The sequence below is a fragment of the Arvicanthis niloticus genome, chromosome 5 (genome assembly GCF_011762505.2).
Source record: "Arvicanthis niloticus isolate mArvNil1 chromosome 5, mArvNil1.pat.X, whole genome shotgun sequence".
In the NCBI taxonomy this organism is placed as follows: Eukaryota; Metazoa; Chordata; class Mammalia; order Rodentia; family Muridae; genus Arvicanthis; species Arvicanthis niloticus.
The window spans coordinates 43,771,028-43,791,634 of NC_047662.1; the positions used below are offsets into that span (position 1 = coordinate 43,771,028).

The 20,607-nt window shown below is 50.3% G+C and overlaps 1 protein-coding gene across 3 annotated transcripts in view; it reads right to left on the reverse strand.

Annotated features, from left to right (window-relative positions):
* Ttc22 (tetratricopeptide repeat domain 22) overlaps window positions 1-18,766 on the reverse strand; it is a 36,362-nt gene extending 17,596 nt beyond the window's left edge. Inside the window, exons 1-6 of one of the 3 annotated variants that reach the window (XM_076934545.1) lie at window positions 17,774-18,766; window positions 4,765-4,820; window positions 4,473-4,588; window positions 2,751-2,869; window positions 1,861-2,022; window positions 133-285 (exon numbers count right to left, since the gene is read on the reverse strand). In XM_076934545.1, coding sequence (XP_076790660.1) covers window positions 133-285; window positions 1,861-2,022; window positions 2,751-2,869; window positions 4,473-4,588; window positions 4,765-4,820; window positions 17,774-18,340 — 1,173 coding nt within the window. In that variant the 5' untranslated portion in view covers window positions 18,341-18,766. The remainder of the gene's footprint in view (window positions 1-132; window positions 286-1,860; window positions 2,023-2,750; window positions 2,870-4,472; window positions 4,589-4,764; window positions 4,821-17,773) is intronic. The other 2 variants (XM_034501539.2, XM_034501540.2) reach the window with 2 other exon arrangements.
* Window positions 18,767-20,607: the final 1,841 nt, after the last annotated feature.

Consider the following 20,607-nt stretch of genomic DNA (forward strand, 5'->3'; position numbering starts at 1 on the left):
GGAAGGAGGCTTCTGAACACACACACATTATTACATCCATTCTACAGGGCACTGGAGGAGTGGGGACAGGGTGGACGCCATTAACTCCATCCATTCTGTCCTCAGCGCCCAGGCAGCCCTTGTCTTTCTTACCTGACTGATATCTAGGTAGGTCCTGAGGCCTGGGCACACCTTGACCACTTCCTCAAGGTCAGCTTTGGCACAGGCCAGGTGGTTCCTGTCAGGCATACCTCCGAGGCCCACCTTGGCACGTTCCAGGTCATGGACATAGGCTCTGATTCGGACCTGCAGCAGAGGGCTAACTTAGAGGAAGCACTCCATGCAAGACATCTGCATTTTTTTTTAATCCAATGAAAGAGCCAGGTTGCATCTCAGCAGCAACCAGGGACATCCTGTGTGGCTGCAGAAAGCCTGCCACCCCAGGCTGGGACCCAGGAGTCTTAGTTCTGTGTGAGCTAGGGTAACCACTCCCCATTCTGGACCTGTCTCTCTGCTTATATAGTGAGGAGTTTGATGAATGAAGAATATTCACTCATTCATTCATTCATTCATTCATTCATTCATTCATTATTCATCCATTCATTCAGTGCCCCCCATAATCAGCTGGAGGAAGTTTCATATCATCTAAAGGCCATTTTCTAAGATGAAAACTTAGCAATTCACAAAGCCTACTATGTGCCGGGCGCTGAGGAGACACTGAGAACAGAAGGACAAAGCTTCTGCTCCTGGGCTTGTTGTTAGTAGGCAGAACAATAAACACAATAAATAGGGAACAGTGTGTTATGTGTCAAGAAGGAAACACAAAACAGGAGGGAACAGAAAATCCTGTCAAGCACTTCGACAGTTTCAGTAAGAGCTTGCTAGAAGGAAGCTGAGGTTGTGTCAGGCCCGCAGGAAGGGAGAGAAAGCCAACTGGATATCAATGAGGAGGGCACTCTAGGCAGAGACCCCGGCCAGTGAGCTGGGAGAATGCGAGAGTGTTGGGCAGAGCTATCCTGGACAGATCTGGGCTCCTGGGCCACACAATGGGCTGAAGTGTCCACCTTGACCTGTCCATCTCTTCTGTTGTATTTCTTCTTGCTCTGGTCTGAGTAGCAAGTGTGACCTCGGGAAGCACGGGGAGCAAAGGGAGGAGACACGGCTATCATTCTCACAAAGTAAATGCAGGATCTCAAGGAAGCTGGCTGCCTCCCTGGGCCATGCCCCATTCACAGACTGGCATATGTCTTACCTCCCAGGGGATTCTTAGGAGGCTTAAACCCAAGCACAGCATGAAAGGTTTCTGTAGTGCTACCTTCTGGCTTTACAGTGAGCCTCCTTTATCCATTATCAGTAACAACTTTATCAACTACAGGGAAGAAGTTTTCTGGTTTTTTTTTTTCCCCACAGCCATGAAGACAAGACCAGCAGCACACTGGCTACCGGGTCAGGTGAAAGTCTGATGAGGGGTCCTTATTGGCTTGGAGAAAAATGATTTCAGAGCTGCAGATGTGGCCTCCAGCAGCTGGGTTCTGTGCAGGAGCCAGAGGCGGAACTGGGTCCAGTAGAAGACCCAAGGGAGGCAGCTCTCACCTCAGGGTGTGACTGGCAGAACTGGGGACATGGTGCAGCCCATTCATTCTCTCAAGAGAGTGAAGCTGCTAAAATGGACCTAGCAACAGCAATCAGCCAGTCACGAGTGAACTCTTCAGATGTGCTGGCTTCCACCTTTACACTCAGCACCAAACTTAGCTCAGAGCACTGTCAGGTACCTAAATGGCTCCTAAACCCTCCACCATGAAGATTCTAGGGCACTGGCACCAGGATCTTTGGCTTCTTATTCCTGGTGGCAAGATGAGGTAGGACTGCAGGCTGACTCACCTTGGCCCTGGTGCAGTATGCCTGCCAGTTGAGCTGTGGGTCTGTAAGCACAGCGAGGGCCATGTTGCAGGTTCCTACGGCCATATCCTGCTTTCCCAGGAAGTGGAAGATTTTGGCCAGGCGATTCAGGATGAGGGGTTGGTTCTTGGCGATTTCAATGGCCTAAGAAGTGAGGGAGGGAGGGAGGGAGGGAGGAAGGGAGGGAAGGAGGGAGGGAGGGAGGGAGGAATAAGGCACGAAGCTGTGCCACCACAGCCACAGTTCTCAACTGCCCATGGCCAGCGTCACCTGGCTCAGTCATCCAGCAACCACAGAGGATCTCACACTTTCAGGCAAGGCTATCAGCCCACAGTCCTTTGGAGTCAAGCCCACTGGCACATTCTCAAGCCTTTCCTCTGTTGTCATGGGGCTGATAAGGGGTAGGATCAGGGCCAGCCTTTCTCTCTCCTCATATGGGATTTCTAGCTGAACCAAGCTCTCCCTGGCAATGTTGGTATTGATTGTTACCTGTTCTAAGTGACTTGTCTCAGGGTTGCATGGCCTGAGAGCAGAGCCTCAGGAGACTTAGTATCTCTACTGAGCTGCTGGGGATGAGAGGAAACACCGAGGGAAAGGTGTGGATACAGGCCCCCAGAGGAACTATTCCGGGGCCCGTTTCAAGGCTGGAGGGATGGGTGTGGGCCAGTTTAGGTGGAGAGGGTATTGGTCTTGGGCAGAACAGAGCAGGCATGGGGAAACACTTTTGCTCTGGGTGGGAAGAGATGGAGAGATGGAGTAGAGTCTTTCCTGGGGAAGTCACACAGTAGGGTTGGCTCAGAGAAGCAGAGGGCTTTGGGAGAGATGTGGGAGACACAGTTTGCCAAGTAGGTGTACCCAGGCCACATACATACCTTGCCAAAGCAGTCCAGGGGCTCGGTGCCTGAGTACCCACATTCGTGGACACCCATGGGGGTGGTAGAAAAGGTGTCTTTCCTCTCCAGCAGCATGCCAACATAGCACCAGGCCAGAGCTGGGTGAGGGCAAGAGAGGGTTTCTAGGGAGCAGCTGGGGCAGGGAGAGCCCCCAACATATGGGGGCCAGCTTCTCCTCTGTAGGTATTAGCCCCCATGAAGATAAAGGGACAATAGCATGAGCCAGGGACAGAGGAGAAAAAAGGTGGAGGGAGGATATAGAGTATCACACCGAGGGTGTGGCATGACTCGTTCTAGTGCACACTCTGTGTCCCAGCATGTCACATAGATGTCATTTCCGGGTTATAGCTCTCCTGGCCTCCGGTGTATGTGTGTGTCAATGTGTGTGTTTGTGTATGTGTTTGTGTGTATATGTCTGCGTGTGTGTGTGTGTATGACTGTGTGTGTATGTCTGTCTGTGTATGTCTGTTTGTGTATGTATGTCTGTGTTTTGTGTGTGTGTCTGTGTGTGTATCTGTGTGTGTGTCTGTGTATCTGTGTCTGTGTGTGTGTCTGTGTATCTGTGTCTGTATGTGTCTGTGTGTGTCTGTGCTTGTGTCTGTATGTATGTGTCTGTGTGTGTGTCTGTGTGTGTTGTCTGTGTCTCTGTGTTTGTGTGTGTCTGTATGTATGTGTCTGTGTGTGTGTCTGTGTGTATGTGTCTGTGTGTGTGTATTGTCTGTGACTCTGTGTGTATCTGTGTTTGTGTGTGTGTGTTGTGTTTGTATGTGTGTGTATATGTGTGTGTGTGTGTCTGTATGTGTGTGTGTGTCTGTATGTGTGTGTGTGTGTGTGTCTGTAGTGTGTCTGTGTTCCTGTGATTGCTTTTTGGCTTTAGAACAAATGACACATCTGTCTCCATCATAGCCTTCTTCCGTAACCACAGATGAGGTAGAAGGTGGTAGGGATCCTATACAATCCAAGATATGGGTCCATGTCATTGCCTGCTTAGTGGGGTTTTGTCTTGTTTTGTGGCAGTCTGACCATTCAGCATAGGCTAGCTTAGCACCCTGGGCCTTCCTGCCTATACAGGCAAAAGGCCCCAAATAATAGCAAAATCCCTTTACAGTCTAGCCATAATCTTTGCAGCCTGGCTTCAAGTGACCCATGATGGCTAATGCCCAAAGTTCCCAGGGCTCCACACATCAATGGCCACTCTTGAGACAAACCTACTGTAAAGGTTACTACTAAACCAGAGGACAGGAGGTGCAGCTGCTCCACCCACACAGGATACCCACACAAATGGCTCATGAAACAGGCCAAGTACACACCCCTCCACTGCTATAAAAGAAACTCTCCCTCAGTGGCTATCTCTCTGGAAGCTTCCCTGCCACTTCCTTGAAGTGTATTTCAATCTGTTCTTTCTTTGCCTGTCTCCATGTTGGTGAGTTGTTTTACCACTAGCAACCGAGCCTTCTATACGCTGCTTCACATGCTGCTCAGCGCTGGAACCAGAGTCTGGTGTCACATCTGGGACTGCTATACCTACAGCTGCTTTATTTATTGGGGCAAGGAGCCTGGGCTTCCTTAGGTAAACAATACGATTGTGAGATGATCCAGGGTGAGGCAAAATGAGAGACAGGGCTAGAGGCAGACAGAACTATTGCTAGGTGCAGGACAGCAGGACAGAGGCTACTCTTCAACCCTGCCTGGGGTTCCCACCTTGGTGTCGGGAGTCTGAAGACTTGAGGACTTCCCCCAGCAAGGCCAGAGTACGGTTGAAGGTTGGCAGCCTCTTCTGCTCCTCACTGCCCATTTCCAGAAAGATGCCATCCAGCCTATGGGTAGGAAAGGGTTGTGACCCCCATATGCCCCTCCCAGCCATCCCCCAGAATATTGCCATGGTGCCCACAGGCTCCTTGCCATGGGAAGGCCTGCCCATCGCTACTCCATCTTCTGCCTGGCTTCCAGGCCACACCCCTTCCACCAACCCCAACCCATCTCCAGGCCTGACCTGATGAAGAGCGTTGCCATGGTGAAGTACCAGCTCCTTTTCTCCTCTACTGGGATCTAGGAAGCAAAGAATGGAGATGCTGTATGGTGGTTACTGAGATGCCCAGGTGGTTGTTTACAAGTCCCCATGCTTGTGAGCTTGAACTTGAAGAGTCAACAGGTACAGTGGGGAGGCCTTTGACCTTCAACAGCTCTGATGACAGTACCTTGCTGGGCAGTCTTAGGCAAACTGCTTTACTTCTCTGATCAAAGGGCATTGGAGACTAGCCACATGAGCCCAGGGTGAAGCGGTCATTACAGAGCAGGTATAGAACAACACCTTTTCTCTTCCGCAGCTAACTCTACCATCCTGGCTTCCCCAGCCCGGGGCTCTGAGCAGCTGGGATCTTCTTCCTTCCAGCTACTCCTTCTTCCCCTGGCTCCCTCTCACTTCAGTGTTCCTGAGAGAGCCTTCCGAGGATGTTAAGTGAGTCTGTTCAGCTCAGCGCCCCGCACCCCCGCCTCCCTGAATGTTTTCTCATTATTATTCTCGCCAGCTTCACTGTGCATTTAGACTTGAGCACCAGATAAAATATTTATGCTACTATTTAAGGGAGTCGCTCCTCCTGCCTGGGGAAGGAATTTTAATGAAAACCAATAAAATCCCCAGTGCATATCGGCAGCTCTGCCTCTGGCTCTTGACCCTCCCTCCACATTCATCTCCCCATCCCCTCTTCTGCCTTCCCAGTTCAAGAGCTCACTCCCGCATCCCCTGACTCCAGCAACATCCAAATCAGCCAGCGTTTCTGAGTGCCTCTGAGGTGCTGTAGGGATGCCTCAAATGACAGCTGAACCCTGACAATACCAGGTTCACAAGCTGGCTGGGGAGACGGGCCTGGGTATGGATAGGCCTGGTGTGTGGGTCAGGGTTCGCATGCAATTGCCTGGATTTCACAGCAAACCCAGGACCCAGGTGTTAGCCCCACTTTACAGGTGCATACAGTGAGGTACAGAGAGGTGACATGGCTTGCCCAGGATAGCACAGATGGAGATGGCAGAGCTGATGTTTATTTAGCTCCATAGTCCATGCTCCAGTCACCATGCTAGACTGTCAAACCCTGGAGGAAGAGCAGAGTTTGATCAAGGCCCTGAGAGTGATGCAGACCATTTATGTAGGATGATAGGATGATCTCACTTTACTCCCAGCTGGGGTTTCTTTCTTTCTGGCTTTTTTTTTTTTTTTTTTTTTTTTTTTTTTTTTTTTTTGATAAGGTTTCTCTATGTAGCTCTGGCTGTCCTGGAATTCTCTCTGTAGACCATGTTGGCCTTGAACTCAGAGATCCTCCTTCCTCTACCTCCCAAATGCTGGGATTAAAGGTATGTGGCATTACTGCCTGGCTAGAGGACAAATTTTCAACCTTGAGAGGGTTGTGACACTTCAGAGGATAGGACAGGGACCAGGGTATCTGGTGGAAAGAAGGCTGGCTTGAGCAGATACATGGGATGTGTGGGAATGAGTAACCTGGACAGTAAAGAACATTGTGTGAGTGAGGTAGAGGGAGCCAGAGCCAGTGAACAGAACCCTGGGTCAAAGTGTGTGTGTGTGTGTGTGTGTGTGTGTGTGTGTGTGTGAAGGAGACATCATGCATCTGAGTTCCAGAGTAGCATGATAACTTATGGGATAAGATGAGGAAGCCTGAACCCTAGAGAGGTCTGCTGTGTTTCTTAGCTTGTGTCCCCTTTGATCTTTTTGATCTTTTGCATGGTCCAAGGCTGGGCAGTAAAGACAGGAGAGGGAAGATGGTCTCATCTTGAAGGGCTTTGTCCTGGCAGGAAAGCCAGGTGTAAACACACAGAACAGAAGGGATGCGGGAGCCATAGGGGACTGTAAGAGATGTCCTCTCTAACCCAGAAGTTTCTCCAAGCCTTTTTGGAGAAGAGACACCAGAACAAGGTCCTCAAGGGAACCTCCCAGAAGGATTTAGTGAGAAAAACTATTCCAGGAGGACTGGTCATTGTGGGCAGAAGTTCAGAGATGTAGGGGAGTGGTGTGTGGCGTCCACATGTGACCAGGGCTGGAACCCCTAGCCCAGGGAGTTGGAGAATCGGCAGGGAATATCAGGAAGACCCAAAACACCAGGCTTAGAATTTGGAGCCCATCTGTGAGACAGTGGGGAGCCATAGCAGGGTTACAGCTGGGTAGCCAACCTCCCACCTGGAGGAAGGAAGTCCCACACTTCCTTCCATGACCCCATGACAAGAGAGGGGGACAACACAAGAGCTCATGGGATGGATTCTGACTTGGAATGAGTAGACCAGGGGCTGGTGGCTCACACACCTGAGTGGTCCAACTGGGTGAATACTTAGGGGCTGCACCCTTAACTGCAAAGGAGGTTTGGTGCTACATGTCTCTGGGGCCTGTGTGGGCGGGTTCCTCCTCGGGCAAACACTCATTTCATCTCTCCTGGTATGGGCTGGCCTGGGGGTGCTTCCTCTAGTGTAATCTGTTTCAATGCCCCAAAGAGCCATAGGGCTTCAGGGCCTAGAGCCTGAAGATACCCCATCTCTCCCCATTCCCCCTTCTCTAGGGCTACAAGAGGAGCCTTCTTACGTCCTCAGGACCCCAGTGTTGGATGTGTTGTCTTGTTTTGTTTTGCTTTGAGACAGTATGTAGCCTAGCCCTGGACTTGTGTAGCCCAGTGTAGCTTCAGATGTGTAATCCCATGTGCCTTACAGGTGTGTGCTACTACACCTGCCTGATTCACTGCCTTTGGGCAGGGCTCGTCTTGCTTTGTAGACATTCCTTTCATTGGCATTCGGGTCCAAAGAGGTTGAAATTATTTCCCCAAACCACGATGGAAGCAATAGTACCACCTGGTGGTGCTATCCCTGATTTGCAGGAGCAGCTCCTAGACTCTTCTCTCTCCCTAACCTCCAAATTTGAAGACTAAACTGATTTTCAAAAATGAAGCTATCTGAATATGACACATGTGACGAATCTCAAATGTTGACTTAAGCAAATCATACTTGTGAGCCGGTTTCAGGCTGAGGGTGGGCCTCTGATTTACCGATGGGGTTAGCGGCCATGGAGTGGAGGCCTCAGAGTGACACTGGGTTTTCAGCATCCCGAAGAAGCTCCTGGATGCTGTTCCTTCTGCAGTACAGTGCCAGCCTGAAAATAGCCTGTCCCTTTAAAAATCCTAGCTGTTTTGGAAGTAGCAGCTGAAGCTGTTACCAGGGGCAACCTGGCAAGCCACAGTGCATTAAATTAAACAGGCCTGTGACTGCTTCAGCTAAAGGAGGGGCTGCTTGCCTCTCTCCTGCTGTGGAACCTCAGCAGGCAGGCAAGGCACTTAGCTCCAGGGTTTCCAGCTCCCAGAAGCTGTGGGTTTAGGCAGCCTGGGAGGAGGCAAAGGCTGAGGGGACTCTGGAAGGAATTTCTGGGACTGCCTGGTTGGGCTCTACCAGGCTCTGTGTGAGACACCCTGTGCTCAGTCATCAGTGCCCTGAAGCTCTGACAGTGGCCAGCCAGCATCAGAGCATTGGCTGCAGGCTGGCCTCCATCCTGGGGCAGATTCTCAGGAAGGAATAGCATGAGACCCAGCCTGAGTGTACAGTCACCCTGGGACTAATGAGGTACAGATAGAGTGACAGACTCCGGGGCTTCCCGAGCACCAGCCTCATCTTCCTCTGAGTCTCTTGTCATTTTGTTCCTCCTGAGATGGAGGAAGAGGGCAGAAAGCCACGGAGGCTACAGGCTTCACCTGCTCTTTCAAGCTGCCTCTGACTTCAAGTTCACATTTTCCCCACAATATCGAACCACAAAGACCTAGGGTTTATTTAGTTTTTGGTTTTTTGTTTTGTTTTTTCAAGACAGGGTTTCTCTGTGTAGTCCTGGCTGTCCTGGAACTCACTCTGTAGACCAGGCTGGCCTCCAACTCAGAAATTCACCTGCCTCTGCCTCCCAAGTGCTGGGATTAAAGGCGTGTGCCACCACTGCCCTTCAAGAGCTAGGGTTTAAACAGTGGCTACCTTTGCAAAAACACATTCAGCTTAGTTAGGGCTTTAGAATGTCCTGAATGGAAGAGAAAGTGAAACTCATTACCATCAGATGGGAAAACTGAGGCAAGATAGTATCCTCAAAGTCTGGACTGAGACTTTCTCCTGGCATTCTTTATCCCCAGCCCCACCTCCACCCTGTTTAATGAGAAAAGGGTCTTACTGCACATCATGGGCTAGCTGAAAGCCTGAAATCCTCCTGCCTCCACCCCTGCTAGGATTATAGGGGTACATCACCACACCCAGGCTTAGCTATTGTTACATTGATAATCAAACCAATAAGTAGCACCCCTGCCCCCATCCATGGCCTCTTCATCAGCTCCTGCCTCCAGGTTCCTGCTCTGTTTGAGTTCCTGTCCTGACTTCCTTTGATGAACAGTGATGTGGAAGTGTAAGCTGAATAAACACTTTCCTCCTCAACTTGCTTTTTGGTCAAGGTGTTTCATGGCAGCAATAGAAACCCCAACTAAGACATTTGGCTTATTTTGTTTTTTGTTTTGTTTTGAGACAGGGTTTCATACTGTAGTTTGGGTTGGCTTCAAACTTGTGGCAATCCTCCTGCCTCAGTCTGGGTGTATTAGGATTACTATGTGAGCCACCAGTTTGAAAGCCATTGGCTGGACTGATGGGGTAGAGTGTAAGCGGGCTGACAGGTGTGTCCCTTTTTAATGGGCCAAAGGATCAGACCCGTTCTCCTCCAGGAAGCCTGAATATCCTGCTTCTGTGGCTCATGGGGTAAGGGACATAGGCAGGTGACCTGGCAGTAGTGAAATAGGATTCACTGTCACAGGGCAGGTTTGTGTTAACTCAGGCATGTCCATGGGTGGTGCCTCAGAGGTCCAGAGATTTAAAAAGGATTTTTTTTTCCTCACTAAACCCACAGTTTACAGAACTATAGGCTTCTAATTAGACTGGATGGTCAGCCAGGTTCTCAGTATTTGCCTGGCAGGGTGAACTTTGTCCTGGCAGCTGCTCTGAACTTTCCAGGGAGGCCCCTGAGAGCTGACTAATGATCTCCTGGGAGGGGACTGATGGAAAGGACAGCTTCTTCCGGGTCACTGGGTACAGTGGTACCTGCTTCTCATAGCAGCAGGAAAGAGTAGTGTCTTCCTCATAGGGCTTAGAAAACAGCTCACTACCACAGCCCAGGCAGAAGGGCCGGGATTCAGGTTCTGATCGGCCTCCCTCCAAAAACTGGTCTTTCAACTGCCAGAAATAGTAGAAAGGTGTCAGACCTGCCTAGGAATGTGTCCTTCCATGGTGACAGACAGGGCCAGAGCACATAGGACAGCACAAGAAGAGGTTCTTCCAGCCCTACTCTCACTTCCTGCCTCAGCAGGTGTGTGGAGAAACAGAAATTTGAAGTCCCCTGCTCCAACCAGGGATCCCAGAAGGTCATTGAGCTGGCCTCTGTGAACCTCTGTGAACATCTACGAAACTTGTGGTGGGGGTAGAAAATGGGCTGGTGGGGGAAGTTTAGGGAATTGGGTGTGATACCTTAGAAGTGTCTGTCAGCATCCTGGGTTCCCTAGAGATTTCTACCTGGAGGACGTCAAGCTCCCTGCTGTCCCTTAGTCTGTCATGTCTTCAGGCCCTGTAGGTCATCTTTGCTTCATGTGGTCCCCACACTGACTGAGCTATGAGGAACCACATCTCTGTTTCATTGTTGTGGATCTAAGGCAGACTCCAGGGTCTGTAGTGACTGTGGGCCTGATAGAGTCCTGTGTCCTCTCAAAAGTAAACCTGACTCTCTTCAGCTCCCCAGTGGCTCCACTGGGCCGCACTCTGTAGATATTATTTCTTCTGTCAGACACAACTGAGTCAGATGATGGTAAAAACAACTGACCTCTAGGGTCCTGTGTCTGTGAGACTATAGAGACCCAGCCCTCAAGGTTACCAGATGGGTGGGAAGAGAAGGTGGCAGCAGCCCCAGAAGCAATGAGCAGCAAAGGTGAGTGACTTTTGCTGTCACTGAGGCAGGAATGCTGTACCCTGAGCCCATGTACCTGACTGTGGTCCCTCCCTGTCACTCACGGCTGTGTGCCCTTGGGCAAGCCTGCACCTCTCTGAGCCTCTGTTCCCTCATGTGTGGAATGGTGCTAATATCGTGGCATTGCCAGCATTTCTATGAGATCAAGCGAGATGATGATACAGAAAATCACAGGCATGCTTGGTGCCCAGCTCATCAGCCCCGGCCTGGCTCCCTCCTCCTCTGTTTCTAGGTGAACTGAGTCAAAGCACTCAGAACTGTGGATGTGCGTGTTCCCAACTGTGACCATGTGCATAGGGATCCTGTGGAGGGGTGTGTGTGTGTGTGCACATGCACAGGGGTCCTGTGGAGATGTGTTCCCAACTGTGACCATGTGCACAGGTATCCTGTGGAGGTGTGTGTGTGCCCAACTGTACACACTGGGATTCTATGGTGTGTGTGTGTGTGTGTGTGTGTGTGTGTGTGCCCAAAGGCACCCATGTGTATACAGGAATCCTGGGTTTGCTGACTGAGGGTCCCCTCAAACACTTCTGGGCATGAAGGATAGAATGCCCACTCTGTTTTTGAAACACGGCTGAGGCACCACTCCCCTACCCTCCAGCATGACCGATAGTGAAATCCAAATGACATGAGTGCACTGGAAACTTGCTTTCTTTCCCTCTGGAGCCTGCTGTGCCCTGCATGTGAGGGAAAGTGTCTGACTGGCAGTGGGTCTGTGAGGCCCGAATTAGACACAGACATTATGAAAGTGAACTTCTGAGCTCACACAGCCCATAGGCTCCGGTTTTACAGTGGGTCTTACCGTTACCCAGGCCTGCTGTGAGGGGTGGGGAGGAGCTTGTGTGTGTGAGTGTATGAGCAGGCACATGTATGTGTGAGCACTCACTTGTGTGGGCGTGCATGTGTGTAAATGTGTGCTCATGTGTGTTCACACATGAATCTGCACTTATATTAGCAGGCATGTGTTGTACAGCACCACCCATTAAGTAAAACTGCCACCATCTTCAGAAGTTCTGCTGGCCTGTTCACAGAAGCTCAGCACGGCTGGTCCTGTTGGCCTTCCATTTTAGGAGGAGGCAGAGAGGGTCATAGGAACCTGAACTTGAGTATCCGGCTACCCCTCCCAACCAGTTATAACTTGTTCTTTCCTAATTGCACATGGCTGGGGATTCCTGGGGTGGGAGGCCAGAGGATTTAGGTGGGAAAGGATTTCGGGAGGGGGTTCCCTCTACACAGCCATAGGAGAGCCCACATTCTGAGTTCACAGCACCCAGTGAGGCTGCTCTATGGTCACCTATGTTCCTCGTCCACTGCATGGCAAAGAAACCTAATAAACTCAGGGCAAACTTTGGTAGGACTGTACTTGCTCTGTCATTGGAACCTTAGAAGGAGGGGTAGACATTGTTTATGTCTCTCCTACAGTAGGGATTTTAGCAACAGCATGTGTGAGCATTCATGTATGTGGCCATGTGAGCGCACATATGTGGATGTCTGTGTGTACATGTGAGTGCATGTGTTTGTGCATATATGCATGTATATTAGTACCTATGTGAATATTATGCATACGTTCCACCCCTGATATTTTGAGAAAAGGTAATAAAAATAAAATAACAGCTGGCAGTGGTGGCGCACGCCTTTAATCCCAGCACTTGGGAGGCAGAAGCAGGCGGATTTCTGAGTTCAGCCTAGTCTACAGAGTGAGCTCCAGGACAGCCAGGGCTACAAAGAGAAACCCTGTCTCAAAAAAAAAAACCAAATAAATAAATAAATAAATAAATAACTTTCAGTTCATTCAATAAAAATGAAGAAACTTTTATTTTATGGGGCAGGGATATTCCTTTTCTGGAGAAATAGAAAAGTTCTGAGTTAAGTTTTTTAAAGCTTACTTTTAAAAAAACAAGGATTTTTTTCAAATTTTAAAAATAATTTTTAAAATTAAATTATTCACCTCAATTAAAGTTATAGCCAGGCAGTGGGTGGCACATGCCTTTAATCCCAGCACTTGGAAGATAGAGGCAGGCAGATCTCTGAGTTCTAGGTCAGCCTGGTCTACAGAGTGAACATCAGGATGCCAGGGCTACACAGAGAAAATCCTGTCTCAAAAAACCAAAAAACCAAAAACAAAACAAAAAACAGAAAACAGAACAAATTAACAACAGTCATAAGGAGCCCTGCTCCAGGTGTTCAGGCCTCTGCTAACCTCTGACGGGGGTCAATAACACAGAGAAAGCAAGACATGGTGCTTACCCCTCACGGGACACGGCAGAATGCCCTCCAAGAACCACAGATGCTGTCTGGCACAGAGCCACGCTCAGTGTATGCAGGCAGAGGGTGAGGAAGAACTGAACAGGGTCCCAATCTGCATCCCAGCCAGTGGTTTCTTGTGTCAGTCACCCTCCCAGCAACCCTGGGACAGCCGTGCTAGGGTCTTACATGGCAGACAAGGAAACTGAGGCTCAGAGGGAGCAAGTCCAGCCTGCAGCCACCTGGGGCCGGGGGCAGAGTCTTCAATCTGTCTAAAGCAGTGGTTCTCAGCACAAAACCTTCCTAATGCTCTAACACTTTAACTTTTTGGAGGGCAGAGGGAGTTGAGACAGAGTCTCTTGATAGCAGCCCTGCATGTCATGGAACCCACTCCATAGACCAGGCTGACCTTGAATTCAGAGATCCATCTGCCTCTGCCTCCAGAGCACTAGGATTAAAGGTGTGCGCCACCACTGCCTGTTCTTAATGTCCATGGAACCTTGAGATCTGTGACCAGGAACCACTGAAGATCTCTTTCTTTTCCCCTCTGTCTGTCTGTCTGTCTGTCTGTCTCCCTCTCTGCCTGTCTGTCTGTTTCTCTGTCTTGTCTGTCTTTCTCTCTCTCTCTCTCTCTCTCTCTCTCTCTCTCTCTCTCTCTCTTTCCCCCTCCCTCTGTGTGTGTGTGTGTGTGTATGCACATAAATGATAAAAAAGCAATCCATCTTTTTGTAATTTTGTCAAGAAAGAGGAGCAGGCCTTAGAAGGATAGCTCAGCAGTAGAATTCTTTGTCTAGTGTAGCAAGGCCCGGATTCCATCCCCAGTACCACAACCCCAAACCTCCCAAGAGGGGATGAAGAGCAGAGAGCAGACATCCCAAAGACCAACCCCTTCTCACACATGGTTTACAAGTTGAACACCAGCCTCGCTGTTTCCCTTTGAAGTAAGGGTCAGTAGACGAGCAGCCACTGCTTTCCAGCAGCCACTTGTCCTCTGCCTCAAGGAGCTCTCACTCACCCTGCCCTCTGCTGCAGCCCCTCTCATCAGCTAGTAAACCCCCTGCATTGCACTACCTTTTGGTAGCCACGGCCCACCTCCACGGCTCCTGAAGTGGTGGTGACTCTTGCAGCTGGGAAGTCCTTCCCCCTACTCACCTGAGTACCTCCACCTCCTACCTTCAGTGATCTCCCCAACAAATGGTACTGGCTTACCTGAGATCTCTCAGTACTCCCCATCCCAGGCTTTTGAGAGTGTCCATGAGGGGTCTCCCTCTGCTCTCCTTTTCTGACCCCAGAGAAAAGCAAAGGCCTTCAGACAAGTTAGAATGGGACTATTCAACTCCCACTCGCTAGCTCAGTACCCTCAGGCAAACTGCTAGCCATGCAAGCCTCAGCTCCAAGTCCCCCAGGTGAACCACGGTTCTGCTCTAAGATGCAATTAGAAGGTGCCCGAAGTGAGCAGCCATGTGAGGAGGTTCCCAGGAGCAGGTGACTCCAGGCAAGGCTCTAATGGGTGTATTTGCTTTCTAGGCAGAGGTAGTACACATCGAGGGATAAAGCTGTATGGGATATCTGGAGAATTACGTTAGAAGTGCCGTGAAAGGGGGCTGACAAAGCCAGGGAAAACCTGGTGAAAAGTCAGGAAGAAGGTGGCTAACGGGGAAGGTGGGAGCCAGTTTCAGAGACCATGTCAGTAGCTCTGACTCATCATGTGATCCCTACAAAGTTTCAGGCTGCCCCCTTTCCTGCCCCAGGCAGGCTGTCTCTGATGTCCTCCTGCTCTGTAGGCTCCTGCTGTGTGGCCTTTGCGGATAACCATGCTGGCAGTGTTCTCAGCTTGCGCCTGTCTGCAGATCACTGCCTCTTCCAGAAGCTTCCACCAGTTACTTCTGCTGGAAAGTATTACTTCTCTGGAACTTGTTCACTGCTTCTCTATTCCATAGGACCTGGGTTTTCCAGGTCATTGCTGATACCAATATTGGGGCCCCATGTGCTACCGAAGTCCACTTCCATTGTCAGGCCCTGGGGAACTGGTTCTGTTTTAGAAAATATGCTCTCTGGTGCTCAGTATTTACAGACTGTCTTGTGCCATGGGACTGTGACCCTAAGCAGCTGGGAGACATCTCTAATTTATTCCTCTGGCTTTTGCTCCTAGAGGAAGGGGGTCAGGGTATTAATAAAGGACCTAACGTTTGCTTTCTCTGTAGTTCAAGGTCTTCTTAATGTGAGGGCTTCTTAACGCCCTGGTGTACAGCAGGAACCGGATAAATGTAGAAAAATCCAGTAACCACCTTTAGGCATCCCCAGGGTCTCTCTATTATTTGACAGGATAACCACAGCACATCTCAGGCAGAGATCCAGAGCTCAGTACTGGCATCTGTGAAGTCTGCACGGAGGCCAGAGACAAGCAGCTTGTTAAAGCCACACAACAAAAACAGTAACAGAGCGGAGTTCTCAAGCCCAAGGCCCCGCCTGACTCTGATTGCTGAAATCATAGTTACTGCTCGATTTATTGAGCACCTATGTAGTACCAGGTACTTCATGAGCGCAGGCTCGTCTGTTCTTTGGGAGGTGGAGCAGGGGGCAAACCTTACCTCTCTCCTGGCCACAACTGCTTCCAAGCAACAGCCTCTTAGCGTTCCATCCTCTGGCTGACCACTGGCTGGGCAGTGCCCACTGTGGCTTGTGGTGACTATACAGACAGAGCTGACCTGTTTGCCTGCCACTCCTGAACCTTTGCCTCTATGATCACCTCTGATAGAAGCCTTCCTTCCCCCAAACACCTCCCGAGGTCAGAAAAAGACCTCGGTAGCTATAAGACTCCCTTCCTGTGTTACTCTATGGATGAGAAACAACGCGGTGGAGAGAGAGATCTCCCCTGTGGGTGGTGCTAACACTGAGTCTCTGAGCCTCAAACTCCCTACCCAGGGCTTTTTAAACCCTACACTGTTGCTGCAACTTGTGACTACAACCACACTCAGCACACACACAGTGCTGGCAGTACTACCCATGCCCAGTGGCCTGGCATTTGACTTCAAGTTTAGGCTTCAAAACTAGAGGTCCCAGTTCATGGCTATGCTCACAGCTACACCTACCCGTGGGTGGAGGAGGCTTTGTAGGTGAGAAAATGGAGGTTCACCTATGGCTGTCTCTGTGCAGGCCCTTTCTGGGAACTTTACAAGCATTAGCTCTGAATCATGTCATCAACCAAATGGTACCACCATTATACTAATGAGAAAGACTATGACACACAAACCATCATCTCATTTCACTGAGAGGGAAAGGGCACTTGGAGAGTTCAGAGAGCCCTGCATCTGGACTCCCAGCCTAAGTGCCCTCTTGACTTGTACCCTGTTCTTATTGTCCTGAGCTCAAGTCCATGCCCTCCAACGCGGCCTCGCTAAAGTCACCGTTCCAACATTTCTCTTTAAGAACTTGCATGTTTTGGTGAAAAAGACGCTCAAGATGTGTTTGTGAATGGTGACATGCCAGAGCGTTGTGCTCAAGAGAATAACATTCCCACATCATCCTCCCATCAGCCTCAGTGACAGGCAGCCTCCAGGATGTCCCTAGTGAGCACACCTGCTGGTATTTCTGACCTGTATAACCCTCTGCCCTGCAGTGTAGGCCAGACCCAGTGACATGTTTCTAAGAACCAGAAAACAGCCAAAGTATCAACAACTAGCTAGGAACCTGCTGATTATGGACTGGTTCAGCCGAAGATGGTCCTCAGTCAGGCAAACCTTCTGAGGACACCATAGCCCCAAGAGCCACACGTAGATCCCAGACCCACAGGGCTGCTCAGTCATAAGTGCTTCTTGGGCATAGGACCCTTAATCTGCAGGATAAAGGACAGGTACGCTAGGATCTATTTAGTGCCGGGACCTTTGAGTATCACTGTGTACCAGTTGACACTGGTTTACAGTGAGAAATTAGATGACCACTGTGCCCCCTTTCAAAACTGTTGAGACAGAGCTGGAGGGACAGGCTTGAGGGACAACTGGAACACTGCCGGGGAAGCTGAGAGGATGCTTTGACCCACCTGGAACCATGGAGGCTTCCTTGGAAGGGAAATTTTGAAGCAAATCTGAGAGCTATAGGGGTCTGTGCAGGCCACAGGAGCAGGACGTACCCCAGGAAGAGGCAGATAAGACACAGGAGGGAAGAGAGCTATATGGAGCCCACCCACTGTGGACGGAGTGGATGTGGGGGGTGCAGTGAAAGCCTGCATGGAGGACTGAGGGCCTGGAATGTCACTTATGCCTAAGGGTTATTCTGCCCACCAATGAGGAGGGAGCTGAGTTGAGGATGCAGTCAGTGAGATGCAGCAACTGTATCGGCAGCTGACTGAAACATGGACAGGAGAGCAGAGCTGAAGAGTGGCCACAAAGTCCAGACAGGACATTTCAGAGGCTGGGCTGCCAGAGGGAGGCTGGGGAAGAGAGGGAAGCTCTTATAAGCCGAGGCAATGGCAAAATTTGGGGTTTAAATGGATAGGTGGATGAGGGGAAAGAGGAGGAAGAAAAACCTGCCACGTTTTTGGTGTCTGATTGTACCTCTTTCTTGCTGGCAGAGGAGGGAGAAGGGATGTTAGCCTGGTTGGAGGATTTGTCTTGGTGCTGAAACAGAAAGCTAGGTAGGCAGCATCCAGGAAAGCAAAGCTACCCGGTGACCTGGGCAGGGAATGGTGGTGAGCATCCCAGCAAAGGAAATGAATGACTACAGTCCGTCCAGCACCCACCTGCTGACTATAGCCCAGCGCTTTGTCATAGAGTGCGATGCCCGCCTCCAGCACCTGCGCTCGCTCCTCTGGACTGGCACAGCCCACGTCGAAGCCATGTGCATATCCCTGCTCCGCCAGGCAGCGGGCGGCGCGGAGCCGGGGGTCTCCAGCATCCTCGGGGTCCCCTGCCAGACCCATGAGGCTGGCCAGTCGCCCGGCGGACGCCTCCTCCTCTTCCTCCTGGCCCAGCTGCCCGTAGACGTGTGCCAGATTGGCCCAGGCGTTGAGGTTGCCAGGATCTTTGCGGGCCACTTCCAGGAAATGCTCGCGGGCATCACTCAGCTCCTCCAGGTAGAAGGAAAAGGTTCCCAGGAGGTGATGCACAGCAGGCAGCTGCGGGGTGGCCACTAGCTCCAGTTCCTGCCGCAGACCTTCTCGCTGAAGCTTCAGGTCCCGGGCACGCAGCTGGGCGGGTGAGCGCGGCTCGAAGTTGAGCTGCATCTCCAGGTGGAAGTGGCCGGGCAGATAGTCCAGTTCGTCGAGTAGGGTGTCCAGGTCCTCAGTTCTGGCCTCGGGCTCCGTCATGGCTGCCCCTGGCTGCCCTGGCCTCCTCTAGCTCCCAAGGACAGTGGATGGGGCAGCCCCGGAGGGAGCCCCGCACGACGGTCCTGGGCACCTCTTACAAGTGGGTGGCTCCCAGAGCCGGCCAAGGGCTCGCCCTGTAGGTGTTTCCGCTTTCGCTGCTAGACAGCAGTATTGCACAAGCAGGTGTGCCTGAAAAACAGGTGTGGTGCATTGCCAAATGGGAGGCTCACAAGCCCAGGGGGTGGCAAAGGCAGATTTCAACGACTCAGCAGGTGAAGAGAGAGCTTCAGAAGAGAAAGGTGCCAAGGTCACAGAACCAGATCATGCTCAAGGAGACCTGGAACCTCAGGTTGTCCAGGCCGGTCGACTGGCCTCCATTGGCAATGCTCCACCCTCCACACAGAGCTGTCAGGACAGGCCCTTCCAGCTGAGCAAGCCTTGCTCACTCCAGAGATATGTGTGTTCTAGAGCCCTTCCGCTGAACACGGCAGGCCACCGCCCTCCCGTCTTTCTCCAGTCTTTGCATTTGGCCTCTCAACTGAATCTCTTGGCTCTCCTCTGCTCAGTAGTGGGCCCAGACAGCAAAACTAAGGCGCCCAAGAGCTAGGTCTACTTTTGTTTCTCCATCCCTAATAAAGCACAGTCCCTTATACTTCGGCTTTCTTTTTTGTTTGTTTGTTGTTTTTTCGAGACAGGGTTTCTCTGTATAGCCCTGGCTGTCCTGGAACTCACTCTGTAGACCAGGATGGCCTCGAACTCAGAAATCTGCCTGTCTCTGTCTCCCAAGTGCCGGGATTAAAGGCGTGTGCCACCACTGCCGGGCAACTTCGGCTTTCCTCCTCTGTGACATGACGCAATTCCCTGTGAGGGATCAGGAGATACATAGGTAAAACTGATGAATGTTCACCATGATATGTGTCGGCTTCAGGCCTCTGAATCAGTGCCCAGCTGATCCTGCTCCCTGTTCTGAGACTGCTGTCTTTTTGCTCTTTGCTATCTCCCCCAGGGGTCGCCTGGTTGCTATCGTGCAGGTTGAACTAGGGTGCCCTGTGTGACAACACAGAGTCGCCTATAGACTAGGCTTTCTGGAACCTTTGGACCTTGGACTCTTCCTCACACATCCTGAGGCTGGTCTCTTTCTCCCTTTGCCTCAAGCTTGTCAGAAGAAGACCAGCATTTTCACTAGAGAAAATAGAGCCAGTTACTGAATTTGAAGAAGCTATGACTTTTGCAATATTTTCAAGTCAAAACATTTGGATGTTATTTGTACTGATTGAAAGTAATCATTCAATAATTTTTTTTAGCCTTCTAGAATTTGGTTTGATGGTTTCTTTTTATTTTTTATTTACATTGTTGTTTTGCCTGCATATATGTTTATGTGTGGATGTGTCAGATCCCCTGGAACTGGAATTACAGACAACTGTGAGCTGCCATGTGGTTGCTGGGAATTGAACCAAGGTCCCCTGGAAGAGTGTCCAGTGCTCTTAATCTCTGAGCCATCGCTCCAGCACCCATTTAATAATTTTTAATGCAAAACTTACTGTAAGTTGCTGTCCATAATGAGATGAAGCAACCTCTCATGCTTCGGAGTATCAGGAAGGGATTTCCAGAGAGCTTAGCTTTCTAATTTTTTTTTCAGGTTGTGACAGCATATAGTTACTTCAAATTTTTCCATTTTGACTGAAAAAAAGCAAATTTATTGTGTGCTTTCTCAGTGGGGGACATGTACATCTTGGCACCCCTATATAGATCAGAGGACAACTTTCAGGAGTCCGTTTTCTTCCGTTGCTTGGGTTCTAGGGAGTCAACTCGGTTGTCAGGCTAGGTAGCAGGTGCCTTTACCCACTGAACATCTCTCCAGCCACATTTTTACTGTTTCTGTTTGTTGTTTTTTGAGACAGGATCTTTTGATGTAGCTCTGGCTGGCCTGAAACTCACTATAGATCTGTCTGCTGGTGCCCATTTTAATCGGTTTTCAACCATACAGTTAAACTATTTTGAAGCATAGAGTTTACTGGCACTAAGTTCATTCATATTACTGTGGAAACATCACCACCTTCCATTTCTGAATCCTTCTCATCTTCCAAAACTGAAACTCCACGTCCACTCAAATAATAACTCCCACCAGATGTGGTAGCTCATGTTTTAGAATCAGTTCCTCAGGAGGCTGAGATAGGAGGATGGCTAGTATAAGGCCCATCAGATTGGCCTGGAAACATGTGAGACTCAAAAATAATACTTTTTACAAGGATTGGGTATGTAGCTCT